This window comes from Oreochromis aureus, linkage group 7 (assembly GCF_013358895.1).
Source record: "Oreochromis aureus strain Israel breed Guangdong linkage group 7, ZZ_aureus, whole genome shotgun sequence".
NCBI classification, from domain to species: Eukaryota; Metazoa; Chordata; class Actinopteri; order Cichliformes; family Cichlidae; genus Oreochromis; species Oreochromis aureus.
This window is the reverse complement of record NC_052948.1, coordinates 2,151,172-2,170,474: the sequence shown is the minus strand read 5'-3', so window position 1 is coordinate 2,170,474 and position 19,303 is coordinate 2,151,172. Positions and strand designations below refer to the sequence as shown.

Sequence of the window (19,303 nt, the reverse complement as noted above, 5' to 3'; positions counted from 1 at the left end):
ATAGGTTAGTCTAGTCGAACTCTGAGTTGTGAAATTGCGTGTTGGTAAGAAGAGCAGGTCCCTGCTGAACCGAAAAGAAGGACAGATAATCAAGCCTGAGTCGATGTGGGACTTTGTGCAGGGCAAAGGAGAGAGGAAATGCTTTAATAGATTAGCAGTAGTGGAATGGCCACCGGGGAGGCCAAGAGTTTAGGTATTGTCACACCTTCAATTCCCAGTCCTCTAAACGCTTTCATACAGGTTTTGGGTATTCTGTTTTTAGTCCCTCTGCTTTTAGGGAAGTCACTCTTTTGAAAATTAAGAATAAACATGGATGCATTATGAGGTGAATACAGAAACTGAAGAGTTGGAAAAGAGAGAAAGAATGCTGGGTGGGAGAAAGTTGATGCTATTTAGCTTTGGAATGATGCCGGGAACAACGTACAGCCCGCGAGGGAGCAAAATAATTTACTCCAAACTGCAGAAATGTATTCAAATAAAGCCCTATTCACATATATTCAGATCACATCACTACTGAAAATAAAGGCCGTTTAGAATACAGTTTTTTTCCTCTCTGTGGTGTAATGCATATCACTGCCTTTGGTAATTCAAAAGAAGATAGCTCAGTTAAGAAGGCTCAGGAAAATCAATGAAGCCTTACTGTTGAAAAGAGAACAGATGCATATAAATGACTGAATAGTTTCTCGCTAGTGTGGCCCTTGCATTTCTATCCAGAGACCATAAGCTATTGCACTGGTGCGTTTACACAGTGAGGTCCATACGTTTTATTTTTACAGCATAATATTTGCAATTTTCCCTCCTTATACTATCAAGATGTAATGAAAGTGCAGAGCTTTAATTCAGCTTTAATTCAAGAGGTTTTATAAAAACAAAAGTTTTGCATCAGCTGTTTAGGAATTTCAGACACCATTTTCATTTTGCTCCATTCAAGTACAGTCTGCTTTTCAGCACCAACTGCAGGCAGCTGTAATACTGGCCTCGCAGAGCATCTAAAGGGAGGAAACAAAGCATTTGTTAATGTTCGTGGGTACTAAATTCAAGCAGTCACTGTTGTGAGCACCTTTAGGGGTAACCCCCTTTAGTCATTAAAGTGGGTTACTGTGGATCATCTGTGTACATCTCACCCTATCCTCACCAGTCCTCTGAATGTCTTCTTTCAACACAGCCACACATCCATCTCCTTGGTGGTCTTCCTCTTTTCGTCCTGACAGGCTGATCCGTATTCAGCATCCTTAGTCCAACGTATCTACAATCTCAGCCTCTCTAACTTAGTCCCCCCTCCGTCGACCTGAGCTGTCTTACTGATATACTCATTTCTAATCCTGTCCATTCTTCTCACATCCAATGAAAACCAGAGCATCTTCAGCTCTGCACCTTCACACATCACACCATACACTTCATAGCCATGTCTCCAATCATACATCCAACACATACCATCTTATAAACTCTGCTGCCGTCTTTCTGACACTCATTTCCACCCACGCTTCGTGACCTCTTTTATTCACCTCTCTTGCGCACTGTTTGTTGCTTTGGATGGTCGACCACGGGTATTTATGCTCACTTTCTTTCACTATCTCTACTCCTTGCAGCTTAATTGTTACACCTGTCTACATCTCGTGCATTCTGTCTTGTTTCTACTGACTTTCATTCCTCCGCTCCCCAGAGGATACCTCCACCTCTGCAAAGTCTCTTCCACCTGTTCACTATTCTCACCACAGATCACAATGTAGCCTACAAACATCATAGCCCACAGAGACTCTCACCTGACCTCATTCGTCAGCCCGTCCATCACTGCTGCAAACAAGAAGGAGCTCATAGCCAATCCCTGAGGTAATCCCACACCCACCTGAACCCGTCTGTGAGTCCTACTGCATACCTCACCACAGTCTCGCTGTCATGTTCTGCATCAGCCTCATATACTTCTCTGCCACTCCTGATTTCATCCTGCAGCACCACACTTCCACCCTATCATACTCTTTCTCTAGATCTACAAAGACACACTTTTAAATACTTCTCTATTAACACTCTCAAAGCAAACATCCCATCTGGAAGGCTCATTCTTAGCATGAAGCCGTACTGCTGCACACCAACCATAACCTCTCTTCTCAGCCGAGCTTCTCAACTCTTTCTAATATCTTCATGGTATGGCTCATCAGTGCTAAAAGGAATCTTTCTATTAAATATTCTAACAATCATGTATAAAAGCAGCTGTAATTCTCAATCAGCGAATGCTATACTTGTTAAATTAAAGCAGAAAGTCTGCACTCCAGTCTAATCAAGTCATTTTAACTATTAAGTAAAAAACTATTATTTATGACACTATATTTAATTTGAATTGAATTTGTTTCTGGCATATTACGTCATCGTTTGAAAGTCTTTGTGATTACACTCCGAGTAAAGTCATAAAAGAAAGCTAAAAGTTGACCAGTCGGGTTTTATTACTTCACTGGGCCGAATGGCATCATGTGCATGCACGTCCATAAATGCAAAGGAGAAAAAAAGAAAAAACTAATTTATCCTAACAGAACAATACCCAAGAGTTAATTGGGCAACAGGCTCTGTAGATACCTTGGACATTAATTTGCCAGGCTTTGTCTGTGTGACAAGCTGATAATGAGGTATTGTGGGACAGCGGGTCACCTGGTAGGGTGGTGGACAGATTGCGCTCCAGCTAACAAAGGTAGAGAGAGAATAAGAAAGGCAGAGACAGAGACCATAATGGGACAAATGGGCACCATCGTGCTACAAATTACCTGCCAGTTTTGGTGTAATCTCTCAGCTGCATCACTTTCTCTCCTGAATCAATCGCTTTCCTGTTTTCTCTGCGCCCGCCGGCTCCTGCTGGCACCAACTAACCTTCTAACTCAGCTACTCCACTAGGTTTCCTCAAACTTAGCAAAGGTACATCCACTCCCTAGCCATTGATTCTTTATATTTATTTTATTTTGCTGAAGTTTTTCTTAGGTATGTTGGCAGCACGAGGTTACTGCCCAACATCGTACAAAACAGTCATGACGAGGAAAGAAAAGAGTTTGAGCAAACCCAGCAGACGAGATCAACAACAGGATGAAGCAGAGGTCAGAGATGGTTTTAATGAGCGGGCATCGACAGTGCTCTGTGCAGGGTACAGATAAAGATGAGTGGCGATGTGATTCCAGATAAGAATTCAACACAAAGCAGATCAGGTCGTGATACAGAGTGTTTTTGAGTTTGATGTTGCTTTTTCGCAATGGTTATGAATGTGTTTATGGTTTGACCTTTTGTATTCATTACTTTAAAACACTGCACAACAAGGCTTCAGAATAAATATGAGTGGATTTCATTTTATCAACCTGTGATCATTTTTGTTTCATTTATTTCAAAACGTTATTACAAGAACTATGTTTCTGAAAGCGAGCGCAGCAGGGAAGACTTCAGTCAAGGATGTATATATAAGAAAGTCTGAGCTACAGAGAAAGTTATCTCCTTTTGCTGTAGCAGCAGATGAGTCAGATCACGAGTGCCACTGCCTCACCAAGAAGCTCAGGTTGAGGAAGAAGTAGGCTCTTCATCTAGCTACTTAGCCTTGCCCAGTGGCTCACCTTTAGATATAATTAAAGCTTAATAAATCATAAATAAGATTAGTTTGAAGGCACACCTAGAGGTCTCTCACATATTAGTCACCATGGGATGCAATTCTGTGTTTTTACTAATTGGCTGTTTAAGAAAACTGGTTAAGTGTAGACTTATAAAATAAACTGTTAGATAACAAATGTTTCTGATTTATTATTCACATAAAAAAGTAGATAGTAGGAAGGATAAAGAGGAGGAGTGCACAGAGGAGACGGGGAATGATGCAGACAGACGAGATATCAAATGAGCTACTGAAGAAACGGAGAGGATCGCATGGCTAAGACACCGAGCTAGCACAGTTCGTTACACTTCACATTTGTCACAGTTGAAAAGGAGAGCTTGTTGGACGTGCAGGGTTGGCTCCTGCTGCTAAAAATACAAAGAATAACAAAGTTGACTTGGGAGACAAACTGCATTGGTTTTACTTTTTTTGGACTTCGTCTTATGAAAGCCAATTAAAGCAACGATTAAGTGGAACTCCAGCACACTGTCTCACTTGTCTGACCTTCATCATGTACTGAATACTGATGTACTGATGTGGAACAGGTCAATAATTCTGGGAGGGACTAATCATATTATACCCACTTTAATAAACTTGATTGTTAAATAGCCAGTTGATGTTCTAATATTATTTATACAATTTTTATTTACACAGCGCCAAACCACAACAGTCGTCTCAAGGTGCTTTATATTGTAAGGTAGACCCTACAATAACACATACAGAGATGAACCCACCAATCATATGACCCCCTATGAGCAAGCACTTTGGCGACAGTGGGAAGGAAAAACTCCCTTTTAACAGGAAGAAACCTCCGGCAGAACCAGGCTCAGGGAGGGGCGGGGCCATCTGCAAATGATAACATTTTTACTCTTAGTCGACTAAAAGCCACATTCAGTGACTCAGAGCTTTGTTCTGTGTCATTTATCACCAACTTTACAATTAGCAGCTGAACTGCTTGACCTACTGAGCCACATCCACCCAAATATCCACAACTATTATATTTATTATAATGTTTTTGAAGCCCTGCATCAGATTAATGACTCATCTATCTGGTACTGTCTGATGAAAGACTTGCAAACGTTTTTTCATTCAAAAGCTGTGGTTTGTGTTTAAAATGCTGGTGTTCTAAATCAGCGGTCCCCAACCTTTTTTGCCTCACGGACCGGTTTATGCCCGACAATATTTTCACGGACCGGCCTTTAAGGTGTCGCGGATAAATACAACAAAATAAAACTAGTACCGGTACCGAAAAAAAAGAAGATTTATTCATAACACACGTGAAAAGACCCAGGAAAACCGAGTTAACGATAAAAACGATAACAAAATAACAATAAAAACCCTGAAAACCATACATTTCATACCTGAGCCTCAACTCTCGCGCCCCGGTACCAAACGACTCACGGACCGGTACCGGTCCGAGGCCCGGGGGTTGGGGACCGCTGTTCTAAATCAAAAATGATGAACATAGTAAATGAGATGCAGATGTTTCAGATGGCCAGCATTACTGCTGTGAGTATACTGATGTTGTTATTACTATTATTATTATTAGGTATTATCTATATGATATTATTTCATTTAAAGCTTAACTTAGGTACTGATCACCGGAAACATGCTCTATATTATTTAGTTTTTCTGTATAGACTGGTCTCCGCCTTCAGTCTGAAATTACTGTGAATTTAATAAAACACAGGTGCTGATTTCGCCTACTGTGATCAATGTATCCCTTCAGACACCCACTGATGATATATTTTTCTGATCTCCGTTTCCAGCAGTGCCGTGCTGACAGGCGTCTCCTACAGCTGTGAGAGACAACAAACACAGTCACCACATCCTGTGCACCTAGACTGTGCTCTGCATCATAGGTTCATAATAAAAGGATCCCTTGGGTGAACTGAGTAAGCGTCTGTGGAGTGATCGAGTGTGCCGGAGAGAGGGATGAGGTGTAGAAGTCACACATTTTTATATTTACTTACTTTTCCATGAGTGTGTCTATCTTAGGCAAAATGACAATTTTACTCTCTTGATATAAAAGATATTTAATTTACCAGAACAACTAAATATGGGCAATCCCATATTATATGGTAATAAAATATAAACAATTTATACCAAAGCCCTTTTTACAGGCAATATTTTAACTGGTCCAAGATGGAAAAGCACATGTGCAACTAATATTATAATAATGATGGCTCTGTTCCATTTAAGTGTCCCTGTAAGCCATGGCAGTGAGCCAGAAGGAACAGTGGATGATGGGACACCTAAATGGAACAGAGCCATCAATTATGTTATCAGTTCTGCTTGTGTACTGTATGTTTTTTAATCTAATCTCAAGTCAAAATGTCTGCTGTGAAAAAGATCTGATGGATTTGTAGATTTACTATATAGTCACATGCAATTACATGTGAAGTGACAGGAGATTCAATCTAAGTTGCTCATCCTTTGGCTAAAGCTCTGCTGCATCTGCGTGTCTCTTTGTGTGTAAGGGATGAGAGTACAGCAGAACAGCAGACCGGAATCAGCCCCCACTCCCTTCACAGCAGGAGATCGGGCCTTAATTACTTGTGATATAAACACAAATTAGTCTGGAACACAGAGATTCAGCTATGAGTAATATCTCCATTTATACCCCATCATGTCCAATTACACAAGATGTATCACCTAGATGTTAGATATAGCTTGTCTCCATGATGTTGGCAGACCAAAGATAAACACAAATTACCAAAAAAACATCACAGCAATTTTCCAGCAACATTAAATTCCATGTCTAAAATTCGTTTTTCTGTCCATGAATCCACTAACAGCAGGCATAACTTCATCATTTATTTCGTTGATGCCCATAATTCACAAGTGACTCCTAAAGCTACTGGATGAGTGCACTCTGAGACGGACACATGTGACGGTAAACATAGTTTTTTACTGCTAAGACTAGTTTATACACAGAGATTTCTTCTGACAGAATGCAATTAATATTAGTCATTTACATTCTCTCCTGCTCATGAAATGCATCTTTTATTTTGTATGTGCCCATTTAGCACAGACTTTGTACAAATTTCATGCTGTGACTGATCATGCCGTGAATCTTCTTTCCTTTGTTTGAGCCGTTTGTTAAAATGCTATCATCATTATTATTATTATTATTATTATTATTATTATTATTATTACCTGACTAATTCAAACAACATTGAGATGCTGTGTAAAATGTAAATATTGTATGCCATCATAGTTCTACAGAGTTTCCACAGATGATATGATGCACTGTGGAATTTTATACTGAGCAACATTATTCTGAAGTTGTTCCACACTTTTGTAGCTGAGCCTCTGAGAAACTCTGCCTAAAATGTTTTTTTGTATCCAATCATGTTACTGACCTGTTGCTAACTAACCTAATTAGTTGCAAAAGTTTTTTTTTTTTAACTTGGCTGTTTCTTTTCACTGCTGCTGACATTTTCAGCCTTTTTTTGCCCCTTTGCTGCATCAAAATTCAAAATGAGTATATTTTATAAAGTTTCACTTTATGAGATTTGCAAATCTGTTATTATTATTATTATTATTATTATTATTATTATTATTATTATTATTATTATTATTATTATTATTATTATTATTATTATTATTATTATTTAAAAGACAACCAAAGCCTAATCCTAAATGTTGGGTTTGATGGTTACATTGAATATGTAATGTTGTGACGTCCGGTGAAAATCACCAAAACAAACACATGTTTAATCTGTAATTTCAAAAGAGACATTTAAGGCTCACTGTACACGTACTGATGGACCGTGATTTAAGATCCCAGTTGTAACATACACTGTATCATACTGGGTTCACATCATGGCTGTCATTTTACCTGGAGTCTGATCATTTATGTTATTCAAGTAATTTACTTACATCCTAAATAAATATAGTATCTATTCTGTATACAGTGCAGAAACTATCACTAACATCCACAAATCAGGCAAAATTAAAAATAACATTTTACATCAAATTTAGCAGCACTGGGTTCACAGAGATGGTTAATGTTGGGAATTGAGAACCGGTTCTTGTAGAGAATCGGTTCTCGTTAGTCTCCCTCCCTATCGATCCCGCTTATCGGTTCTTGCCCTCTCGCTACGATCATCTGATTTCAGTCTACAGCGTGGATATGGACATTACTTTTATTTTTATTGCACAAAAGACTGCGAGCGCCATGGTAAACTGAAGACCGCTCCAGAACAGAAATGACTGCATTATACTGTTAACACAACTTTGGCTCTTGGCAAGCCACCTGCACAGACAGCATGCTAACGCTAAGCTAGCCAAGAACCCAGAGTGATGTTAAAGCTGAGTAAATGCTGACCCCAGACCAGCGCCGTGATAAAGTGAGCCAAAGTTGTTTGTTGCTTTGTTTGAATGTGAGGGATTACACAACCTACATACCAAACTCAGATGTCTGTTCTGGCAAGCATCCACACTGAAGCTTGCATATGATTTTGATAAAGTGAAGTATAAACTTAGCGTGGGTGTGCAAATCGCCACAACAAATAACACCATTATCACGCAACTACTAACTCGCTCATTCGCAGCCTTGATGCTGTTAGAACTGACTTGGGTAAAATCTGCATATTAATTTGCCACCAAAAGCAGTCATGTATGAATGTGCTACTACTCCTGTGAGGGTGACATTCTTTACAATTAACAGTGCCTCGCTGTTCTGGAAATTTCTAAGGCTTTCATTTCAAAGTAATTGTTGTTTTGGGGAACAGATTTGCATTCGTTAGACAGTGCAGCTCTGTCAGATGGAAAATTCAAGGGAGACAAACTGCAGAATGTCAGGTCTAGCTGGCCGGGAGCAAGACTGTTGGAGTGGTAACCACTTGGTGTGACATTTTTTTTCTTTTTTTTCCTACACCAGCTCAGATATTCAGATATTCAGATAGGGGGAATCTGGGTTAACAAGAATGAAATGAAGAGTAAATCAAAATGCGAAAACCAAAACAAAATCAGAAAACCTCAAAAAGAAGAAAGAAAGTAAGCTAATTCAAACAGATTTGAAAAGCAAGAGACAGCAAAACTGTTTAAGTGTGTTACTGTGCACACAGCTCAAGAGAATGTAGAGAAAATGAAAGAGATAATGTAGAATAAAAACAAAAACTGGTGAGTGGAGGAGTAAACACAGAGTTAGGAGAGGGCTTGCCAGCAGACCCAGGCATTGGCTGTCTTTGTTATCGGTTTGCACAGAAATGTCAGAGCGCTGTGACATTCTCCCCTACAGCTTCCCCTGCTGCCCAGCCACTACTCTGCAGCACACACACCGTGTAGGAGCACATGCACTCTTATTCACATAACCTCATGCATGCACTGCAACATAACACAAATATAGCTTTCATTATTCACTCACACATGCCTGCAGGGCTGAGGCTTTGTTTGTAATGTAGGAAAGTTAGCAAATATTGTCGCTGAAAAAAAAATGGGCTTGAAGGTCAATATTTGGCATGACCACCTTTTTTCTTGAACACTGCCTAAAGTCTCTTAGGCAAGCTTACTTGTAATTTATTTAAGTATTCTTCAGGAATACTCCTCCAGGTTTCTTGAAGGACGTTCCAAAGCACCTTACTAGAGGTAAAAACTATATTTTGTATTTAATTTGTCTTTGTCTAATATGAAAACCTGTTTTATGATCTAAAACATGTAATTGTACATTTTAATATGTAAAAAACTAAGAAATCTGGAAGAGTGCAAATACTTTTTCATGGCAGCGTTTATGGGAATTTAATTTTTCTAAGATGAAACCACAGACAGATGTTCTCCTTGAATCTTACAGAGCTTATTAACGTCCTTCATTGGATTCTTTATTGTTTGAGTTTATGTCCAGTAACTTCACTGTTGGATATAATGTTCACTATTCTCACTGCATTTTCTTCTTTGTCCGATAAGAAAAACAGCCACAGAAAAGACATTTTTATTGGTGGCCTGTTGCCCCCTTTTATGGTGCTCGACCATTTTTCCACTAAATGACAAGAAAGAAAGAAAAAGCCAGAGAGAAGCGTTTGCACCTCAGTGCACTTAAAGCAGTGCAATAATCATTAACACATATTCTTTTGTGTTTGCTTCAATCTTCTCACAATCTGCAGTTAATGACCACGAGACATACAAAGGGATCAACCGGCTGAATGTATGAACTGAATGACTGATTTATCATAAACACATCAATAAGGCTGAGCTGACATGTTGAATAAGTAGACTGTTCAGTAGACAGATTTGCAGGCATGTCTTAAAAAAACGTACGGTCTTCAGAACCGCATCCTTCATCTTATCACTGAGCTCAATTAAGTCTGGCATCCATGGCAACTACAGCACAAAGGAGCTGTCAGATCACACCACACTGGAAATAAAATCAGTTTATCTACTTTGGTTTATTCAGACAGGCACTTTTTTTTTAAGAGAATACGCAATAATTTAATTGCATTTTAAATTTGATGAAGCGGAGCTGCAAGATGGTTTCTAACAGATGATGTCAGAGCTGACCCAGTAAACATTTTTAAATGATTTTTCCTGGCACTGAGATAGAAAAGTCAAAGTAAACCTGTCTGCTAAACCAACTCATCTCTAAAAGCTAGTACGATGTGATGGTTCCAGGGTTACACGAGCTCTTGCACCCAGTGGGGCAAACCAATTAAGATTTCCCTGCCTGTCATATTTCCTATTTAATTCTCATAGACTACTGGTGCTGCTGCTGGTGATGCTACTGGCTCAGGCATATACAGTACAGGGTGTATCAACAAGAGCCCATTTTCAAAAGTCTGTATTTTTTTTAGTACTGGACATTTCTGGTGAATTTTAAAATACGTAGCAGGATATTACCTGCAAATCTTCACAATGTTCACAAGTGCTCAGTGTGTGTCCCTCTGGACACATGAGATATGTCCGTACAATAATCAAACTCTGCCTATATGTTGTGAGCAGGTCTGAAGTCACTACAGCCACTGGTGCTGTTATAATACCGGTGACCACGTGAACCTCATGAATCCTCTCTTTCTAGCTACGTGTTGAATTATTGGTGATGAACAGCTGTGAATTAAAGCACTCTGGAATCTGATTATTGTGTTTGATGCACCTGAGTTTGTACAGAGGGGGCAGAGAACATACAGTGACATGTAAACGTCTCAGACACATGCATCACTGTAATTACTGAAAAAAGCCACAAGCAACAGACACAGCTCCGAGACATTCTCAGCCTTCCAGCCAAGCCATCCAATTATTTGGTATTTTCTTGACATCAGAGCTCAACAGTGAGACTTTTGACATGATTTCTGACATCAAAATGCGCTTTTGTTGTGACTGCATTATTCTAACAGGATTTAACTGTGCAGTTTGTCAGCCTATTATCTCGTTCTGTATAGCCAGTAATGACATGCTGTTGCTTACCAAATGTATACCATTGCATAAGCATCGTCTCTATTAGCAATTCATAACACAAGTCAGCATGAAGTTGTCAATAGCTCAAAACGTCTCTATGGGAAGCCGTCTGTGTGTGTGTGTGTGTGTGTGTGTGTGTGTGTGTGTGTGTGTGTGTGTGTGTGTCTCCTGTGCCTGTTGACTCATCCATCTTATCCGGGAAGCTCTGCTGGTGATTAAGGTGTTTAGGAGTTTGCTTTTTGTGTTCACAACGTCAGAACAAACACAGTGAGAAGCATCATGTATTTATTTTACCATTTGTCCTTTGTTCTTCTAATCATATAACTTTATATTTTACATTGACTGTATTTCTCCCAGAGGGTCTGTAGGTGTGTACCTGCCCAACAGGGACACACGAGCTGAAGCTTGTGGTGTTTGTTAATTTCATCATCAGCACCATGGATAGCGCAACTATGACAGCTGAAAACACATTGTGACTTTGCTGGTATGAACTGACACAAGCAAAAGAAACAATAGTCGCTCCTGTTTGTCTTCAGAAAGCAGTGCATCCATTTGTGAAAGTTTGAAACAGCTCTGTCACCATTTAAGCAACCCACTTTTATGTGACATAAATTGAAATGTGTTCACTACAATAAACCATTTAACGCCCAAGCAAAACTTGGCTGAACGCACTAAAAGACGTTTTGTGCAAAATGTTACCACCTCCGCAAATTATTGCCTATGAATCATTTTATATATAACCCGTGAAAAAACAACAACAATTTTTTGAATCTGAAGTTTCAGCTTTATGCATAGACATCCTGCATTTCTATACAGGTGGCAGAATGTGAGCAAAATAGGACTTTTCAAAATCGTGTACGTTTGAGCTGCATTTATTTATATTCTGGTCTCGAAGTGCAAAGTGTCACATTAAAAAAACAACAGTTATAGCAGTGACAGCAGCTCAGAGAACGGGAAAGGAAGCGATGGTGACAAAGTGACAAATACATCTAAGAGAATATCAACATTTACACCAGAAGCCAAAGGTGAAGAGTTTTCATAAAGCCTCTGCCAGCCATGCCTCAAAATGATTTATTTTGAAACGCTTGACCATGAGATGGGCAGAGAATTTACTGCAACAGCTGCAAAGTCTATAACAGATGTGACAAGATCACATTTCAAGTAACTGCAAAAATATAACAAAAATAATTTACCAAATGACCTGAATAATTATCTTAATTTTGGCTTATGTACACACATAATGAAAATCCCAATAAAGTAGAGAATAAAGTCACAATATTTGAATTTGCTGTTTAACACTCACAGTATTTCTGGGCATAATAATAATAATAATAATAATAATAATAATAATACACTGCAGAGTGCCTACACAACCAACAAGATTTCTTTTACTTAAATGTCTTTTATTTGTCTGTCTCTGTTTCCAAGGATACCATTACCCAAAAAGTGCTGCCAAACGATGTAAATGTTGTAAAAAAAAAAAACCTCTGTTATCATATCTGTATTGCGATGTGTATAAATATGAAAACACCAATACTTGAATTCATACACACAGTAGCACAGAAGTGATGATGTGAAACCACCTGACAAAGTTCGCTGCTTTCACTGATGATATTGGTCTTTATGTGATTTTATGATTAAGGTTAGCAATCTGATACTGACTCTGCCACAAAGCACACAGCTCAGGACAGAAGTATAAATATCATCAACACAACCTTTTCTTGCTGTAGATCATAGAACATCTCAAGTGTAACAGCCACACTATGTGTAATATTATTGTCTAGTTAAACTCATTAAGACCCCAGTTCTGTCCAGAGTCCCTCACTAGTCTCCTACCTGTAGGGGATCCCTCCAGCACCTCTCCTGTGTACCGTGGTTCTTTGAAGATGGGCCGGTTGTCATTTTGGTCAATGACTTTAATCCTGAATACTTGTGGTCCCTCAATAAGGTTTCCACTGTAGTCTGTGGTCGATACCTCCAGCTGTGTGAAAGAACAGAAAGACGAGTTAAACACTTTGTTTTCCAGTTGTCGACTAACTTTTATTTAGAGCGTTCTTCATAAAACTGCAGGTAAGCTCAAATGATGTGCTGTTGTCTCACCGCTCTTTAAATAAAAAACCATTTGTTAGTAAAAATGTGTTTTATATTCGTCTATACGTAACAGTGATGCTTGGTAGCTGAAAATGACCATAATAAATAGATAAATAAATAAAAAAAAACATTATCCATTGATTTCCATTTCATTGAGTAAAATAAGCATCTGATGTCCTACAACCCAGAGGAAACCACAGTTGAGCCCCCCCCAAATACCATCATCCTCACAATCAATCACAGAGGTGGAAACATTACTTCGGGGCTGTTTGCCTACTGAGGGGCCAATGGATTCAGCCATGAACCATAAAATTGAGGATGAGAACCTCCTTCTTTCAGCCAGAACACTGGATTTAGGATTTAGAGAGTTTCTGTCAGGAGCAGTGAGACACGTTTCCTCCTTAGATGAGTGCAAACCTGGTGACCAACTTCAAGAAACATCCTGTGACAAAGGTTTCTCCATGAATACCAAGTGTTGCTTTATTTGGGGATCAAATACTTATTTCACTTAATGACTTGCAGTCCACTGTGGCCAGTTTTTTTCTATGACTATATATGTTGTATTCTTTGTGAGCACTCACAAAAATACCTATATAAGACAAACACTGATAACATATGAGGCTTATCCTGTACTCCTTTAGTCTACCTCCTTTACCTCACCCAGGGATCTTGTATTGGCCTACATTAAATATTAATGTTTGCAGTTTTCCTTATGCTGCAGTACTTCTTGTGATTCCCTCAGTTCACACAGGGATCCCTTCTAGCAGAACACAGTAAAAATATGACAGTATCCATTCAACAATACTTGCTAATCCGGAGTGAAATAACCCAGCTCTATGTTGTCAGACAATTTTTTTTATCCGTCTGCTAAAACATTTTGTTAATAGACTTGCATCTGCAGTAGTGATGTTCAGTTTACCATAAGGTATTTTTCTATGTTTCAATTTTGTGTGTATTTGTGAGTTATACCATATAAGTTGAGGTGATGATGAGTGACACGATGTCTTTCTCAGGCTGCATTTAAGTGTAGCAGTGTTTCAAGCTAAATGCTAAGAAACAGAATTACAATGCTAGCATGGCAGTTTTTAGCAGGTGATAGCATGCTAACATTAATTAACACTAAATCCAAATGCAGGTGAAGCTTTAGGGCATATCATTGACTTTGGTGGTATTTTATCAAAGGTGGACGTCAAATACACGTTGATGGCTTTTAAGGAAGAGAATAATTAAAATCATCAGCTCTGGGGAGCTTGAGTCTTTCCACAAATCCCAAAGCGATCCATCAGAGATTACAGTGTTAGGATCAACAGTACCATGCTACACAAGTTACTGAAAGCATCAATTTATATAGTTTTTTTTTTTTTTTTTCATTTAAGTCTTTAGATGAAATGTACTCTGCTAAAACATGTACTGGGGTGAAACATGACCATCTATGTTCACTATACAGAAGTTACATCCTTGTTTGGATATTTTCAGTTTCATGTACAGAGAAAGTCAACTCAGTTTCACACAAGTCTTTCTTGCACTTAATTGTTATTACTGACAAGAAGTATTTGACTTGGATGAGTAGCTGCACTGATGTCAAAACACATTATGTACAGAGCATATGAATTGCTAGCAGATTTGACCTACACTGGAATCTTTCCACTTAATCGGCTACATGTAAAAACACTAAAAGTACCAGCGTCAGATTAATTTGGATGGCTTAGTGTGATGACCATGAAAAAAAAACATAATTAATAAATTATTAATAAAAATGTAGAGGACTGGCACAACTCAGTTTTATGCTGTGTTCTTTGTGCTTTTATTTTCCCCTCCCGTCTTAGGCGGCACAGGCCCTCGTCGAAGTGGGGCATCGGGTATTCGTCCAACTGTGACCCCTCATTCACCTTTCAGTAGTCGACACATCTTTCTTTACCACAAGAACCACTACTCTGGCCCCAACTCATCTCTTTCCTTAACCAGGCTCAGCACCACAGTTTTATCATACTTAATCCGCACCAACAACTGGGTGGGTTTTTCATGCTTGTGAGTGTCGCAACTCACTCTGTACAAACTGTCCCTAATCAATTCAAAATGTGGGAACGTCTGTGCTGCTTCAGGGCACACCGTTTGACCATCTATTTCAATCACTTTGTCAAAGGTTGAGCGTAGCGTGTCATCACGAGTCTGTTCTTGCGGAAAATCTGTGGAGTGAGTTACTGGGACTGACAGCACCTCCAGTAAAGGCCCCACCATTCCCTCCTCCACAGAGCCAGTTTCAGACCACCCTGCATCAACGCTGAATGCAGCACAAACTCTGGATGTCCCTACCAATCGTGAACACGCCCCCACACACTGGGTTCATTAATCTACTGAACCCAGGCCAATTCATGTCCACCCCAGGCTAACCCTGGCCTTCAGTTTATGCATTTTCTCTGATGCTTAATTTCCACTGGCACAAGGGGATATTTGTGAAAATCCCCATATAGGCACCTAACCTCCAACCACTCTGCCTAGAAATATGCACCTGGATGAACAAGGGTTTGGTGGACCAGGGTCTGAATGTAGCCCGAAGTCCACCAGCCGGTGAGCCCCTCCACAAACTGTTCCAGGGCCATGTTGTTCAGCTGCCGAACCTGCAACCACCTGGCTGCAGCTGCCCTGCAGAGGTGAGGGGTCGGTCCTACTGCTGCAACCGCCCCTTGCCCCCCTTGCCAATGACAACCCCAAAGTAGGTCTTCGCCGTGGCATTGTAGGTCTCTCCCAACAGCAACGGCAACAAACAGAGGACCCACTCCTCCTCCAGCCACCGGCAAGGCTTTGCCCTGGCTGCAAAGACCTCTAACAAACCCTGGGGGTCAAGAATCATCAACATCACTTTGTCTGGTCCCTCGGAAGAACCAGACCAAGTGATGAGGTTATCCAACACCTCCGTCTGCCACTCAGCCTGGTCCTGCAGCGCTTCCAGTTGTTTACAGATGCACTGCCTCCTTCTCCTGTTGCATCACCAGAATCTCAGCCAGTGCCTGAGCCAGCTGCCTGGGTTGGGGCTTCGACATGCCAGCCAGACTTCAGGACTACTGTTGAAGGTCGTTGTTCCGTCAGCTGATCCGACTTGTCCTCTTTCTGGCCCCGACAACTACTGAAATAGGGAAGGCGTGATTAGATGATGTTCACAAGCTGTGATGTTCAACCTTCCCCTGAAACCAGACCCCGAACCCACTGCTCCACCCCTCCTCTGCAGCCGACCCACCAACCACACCCTGCTAGAAAAACCTTAGCAGGCAACTGCTGTCTCTATTTTTCCTCTTATGAAAGGTTTTCTCAGCAGTGTTCGCTTTCGTTTACTGCAGTTAGACAAATTAATGGCTGGGAAACAATGTGGGCCTTTTGTTTATCCACTAACTGCATATGTGGCACATTTGAATACAATGAATTGACTAGTAAAACTAATATGTCTACAGCCTGCATCCCAAACTGCACTTCGGGGAGCCTGCGACTGAACATATAATGATATTTCCTTTTAGGATTAGTTGTGATATAATCTAAGCATGCTGTCTTTTTAAATCATGTCGGCAGATGAGCCTGTACCCATGAGGTCCGCAGTTTTTATTCTTTAAAGGTACTATGTATAATTATCTCATTTCAATCTAAATCTCTAAAGAGGCTAAAGAGATCTGTTCACTTCCTGTATTAGTGATGCTGGGCTGGAGAGAAAGTGAGTCAAAGAGTTTCTCCTCTATCTCCAGCATCACATTATCAGCCTTTCTTCTTCCTATCAGCAATACATGGCATCACACAACCTCTCTATCAAGGGTCATCCCACTACTCTCTCGCTATCTTATTCCACCGACTTCCTCCTCCTTTGTCCTTCTAGCTCTCTGTCACCATAATGCCTAGAGCATATATTTTAATGGCCATAAATGCGCACATGCAGCTGAACTAAATGTTTTAGGTGTAAGGGGCCTAATAGTTTCATAGATCATCTTATCTTCCTTCTGCTGTGAGAATGTACCATGGGAGGCTTTCCTTGAGAGGGACTATTTCTCCCTCTAGCTTCATCATTAGATGAGATTCAACGCTTTTGCATGATGATCTCCACACATGTGACTTCACCCTATCCATATCCACACGTACTTAGAGCCAAACTATTTGGCTAAGTTAAGAATTTCGGGACGTACACGGCAAATGAGTTACCTCTGTATGCCAGCGAACAAACTGTAGCTCCACGACTTCAGTTACTCACACAGACACTTAGATACACACATTAATACATGTGCACAGTGTAGGATTTCATCTCAGCATGTCTGAGCTCTAATGAGAACATAAGCTGTGAGGTGTCTATGCAGAGTTAGATCATTTGAATGTATTATCACACCAACAGCACAGCAACAACCTGTTTAACAGAAGGAGGGAAAAGATAATCAAACACATACTGCCACATAAAAAAGGATGTCTTTCAAACAAAGCCAGCCTACAACTGCTGATTTACACAACTTTATTTGATCCATGCAGAAGCTACTGCTTATGCAATGTGCAAATATCTTAACTCTCCTACAGCAAACTGTACTTTTTTATGACCACAGACTAGAAAACTGCATAATGACAGGCGCAATGTGGAGATACAGCTTCACAGGAAATCAAAGAAAATATTGAAAAACTTCTTTTTTAAGATGAGTAAAATTGGGAAATGGAGGAAAAGGCAAATCCAGCTGTACTGTAATTTCTTAAATGATATTAAATGTTCCTCAAAACATTTAACATAAAACAGAAACGTTAGTGAGTGTATATGCAGACAGACACTAAGTCAGTTATACATCAATATTCCCCCCTCGCCCCTGCGGGCGGTCTATCCTGGGAGCTTGAGGGTCCTGAGCAGCATCTTATCTGCTCCTAGACAGAGATCTCGGATGTTGTTCCTGGGATCTACTGGAGCCACCCGATCAGCTTGGGAGTCACTGGGACCACTGTTACTGTTAAGTCTAATTGTTGAATGTTGTCATTGGGTTTCTTAAATTTGTAAGGTCTTATTTCAGTCTATAGGATCAAGACATTCCCTTGATCCTGAGCACCTCTCCAGCCACTCTGTGCTGGGGGAGGTTTTATTGCAGATACATCCTATCTGAAAGATCTGTTTCTTGTGTTGTAAGCTTCCTGCTTTTACGACCCTTTTGGTGAGCAGGAGGTCACACACACACACACACACACACACACACACACACACACACACACACACACACACACACACACACACACACACACACACACACACACACACACAGTGCCTTGTCTTAGAACCATTTGAGGGTTTTACGGTGGGAGGTGCTTTTGCTGTGATGTGTATTGTGTGAACTGTTTTCCCAATAAAAGGCAGCAAGCAGAGGCCGGATTTGGGGTCATTTTGTGGTAGGATTTGAAGTGCATTCCTGAGATACCGACGAGGCCTCCCTTGCAAGTAAATCGATCGATCGCTGACTGTCTTGTTTTCTTCATGATGAATAAGTCTCTAAACTAGCGGGGCTTGTGGAAACACAGACCCAACAGTTACCTTCACCCTCCACGTCTTATCGAGCTCTTCTCTGAGTCCTTGGTACTTCTCTAGTTTATCGTGTTCCTTCTTCCTGATGTTGCTGTCATTCAGTATTGCTACATCGATCACTACGGCCGTCTTCTCCTGTTTGTCTACCACCACTATGTCCGGTTGGTTAGCCACCACCATTTTGTCCGTCTGTATCTGGAAGTCCCACAGGATCTTAGCTCGGTCATTCTCCACCACCCTTGGGGGCATCTCCCATTTTGACCTCGGGACTTCCAGGCCGTATTCGGCACAGATGTTTCTGTACACTATGCCGGCCACTTGGTTATGGCGTTCCATGTATGCCCTGCCTGCTAGCATCTTGCACCCTGCTGTTATGTGCTGGATTGTCTCAGGGGCATCTTTACACACCAGGCAAGACCCCAGGTCTTGCCTGGTGTGATAGACCCCAGCCTCTATGGATCTTGTGCTCAGTTCCTGTGCTGCCATGAAATCATCCATCCATCCATATATATTTTGACTAACTTCTCTGTTAGCATTAACCAAAAATGTTACTAAATACAGAAACTGTACACTATGAATATGATATAGTGCAGGTTGTATATGCTATGGAACTGGGTCAGAGAGAAAAAATAACAGCAGCTCCGTGTTTTGATGCATTGAACCAAAAAACAAAAAGCAAAACAAAC

General features: G+C 40.5%; 1 protein-coding gene across 3 annotated transcripts in view; it reads right to left on the bottom strand.

The window, feature by feature from the left end:
- Positions 1-19,303, bottom strand: part of cdh13 (cadherin 13, H-cadherin (heart)) — a 384,225-nt gene that overhangs the window by 172,774 nt on the left and 192,148 nt on the right. For all 3 annotated transcript variants that reach the window (XM_039614251.1, XM_039614252.1, XM_039614253.1), the window contains one exon: positions 12,842-12,986. In XM_039614251.1, coding sequence (XP_039470185.1) covers positions 12,842-12,986 — 145 coding nt within the window. The remainder of the gene's footprint in view (positions 1-12,841; positions 12,987-19,303) is intronic.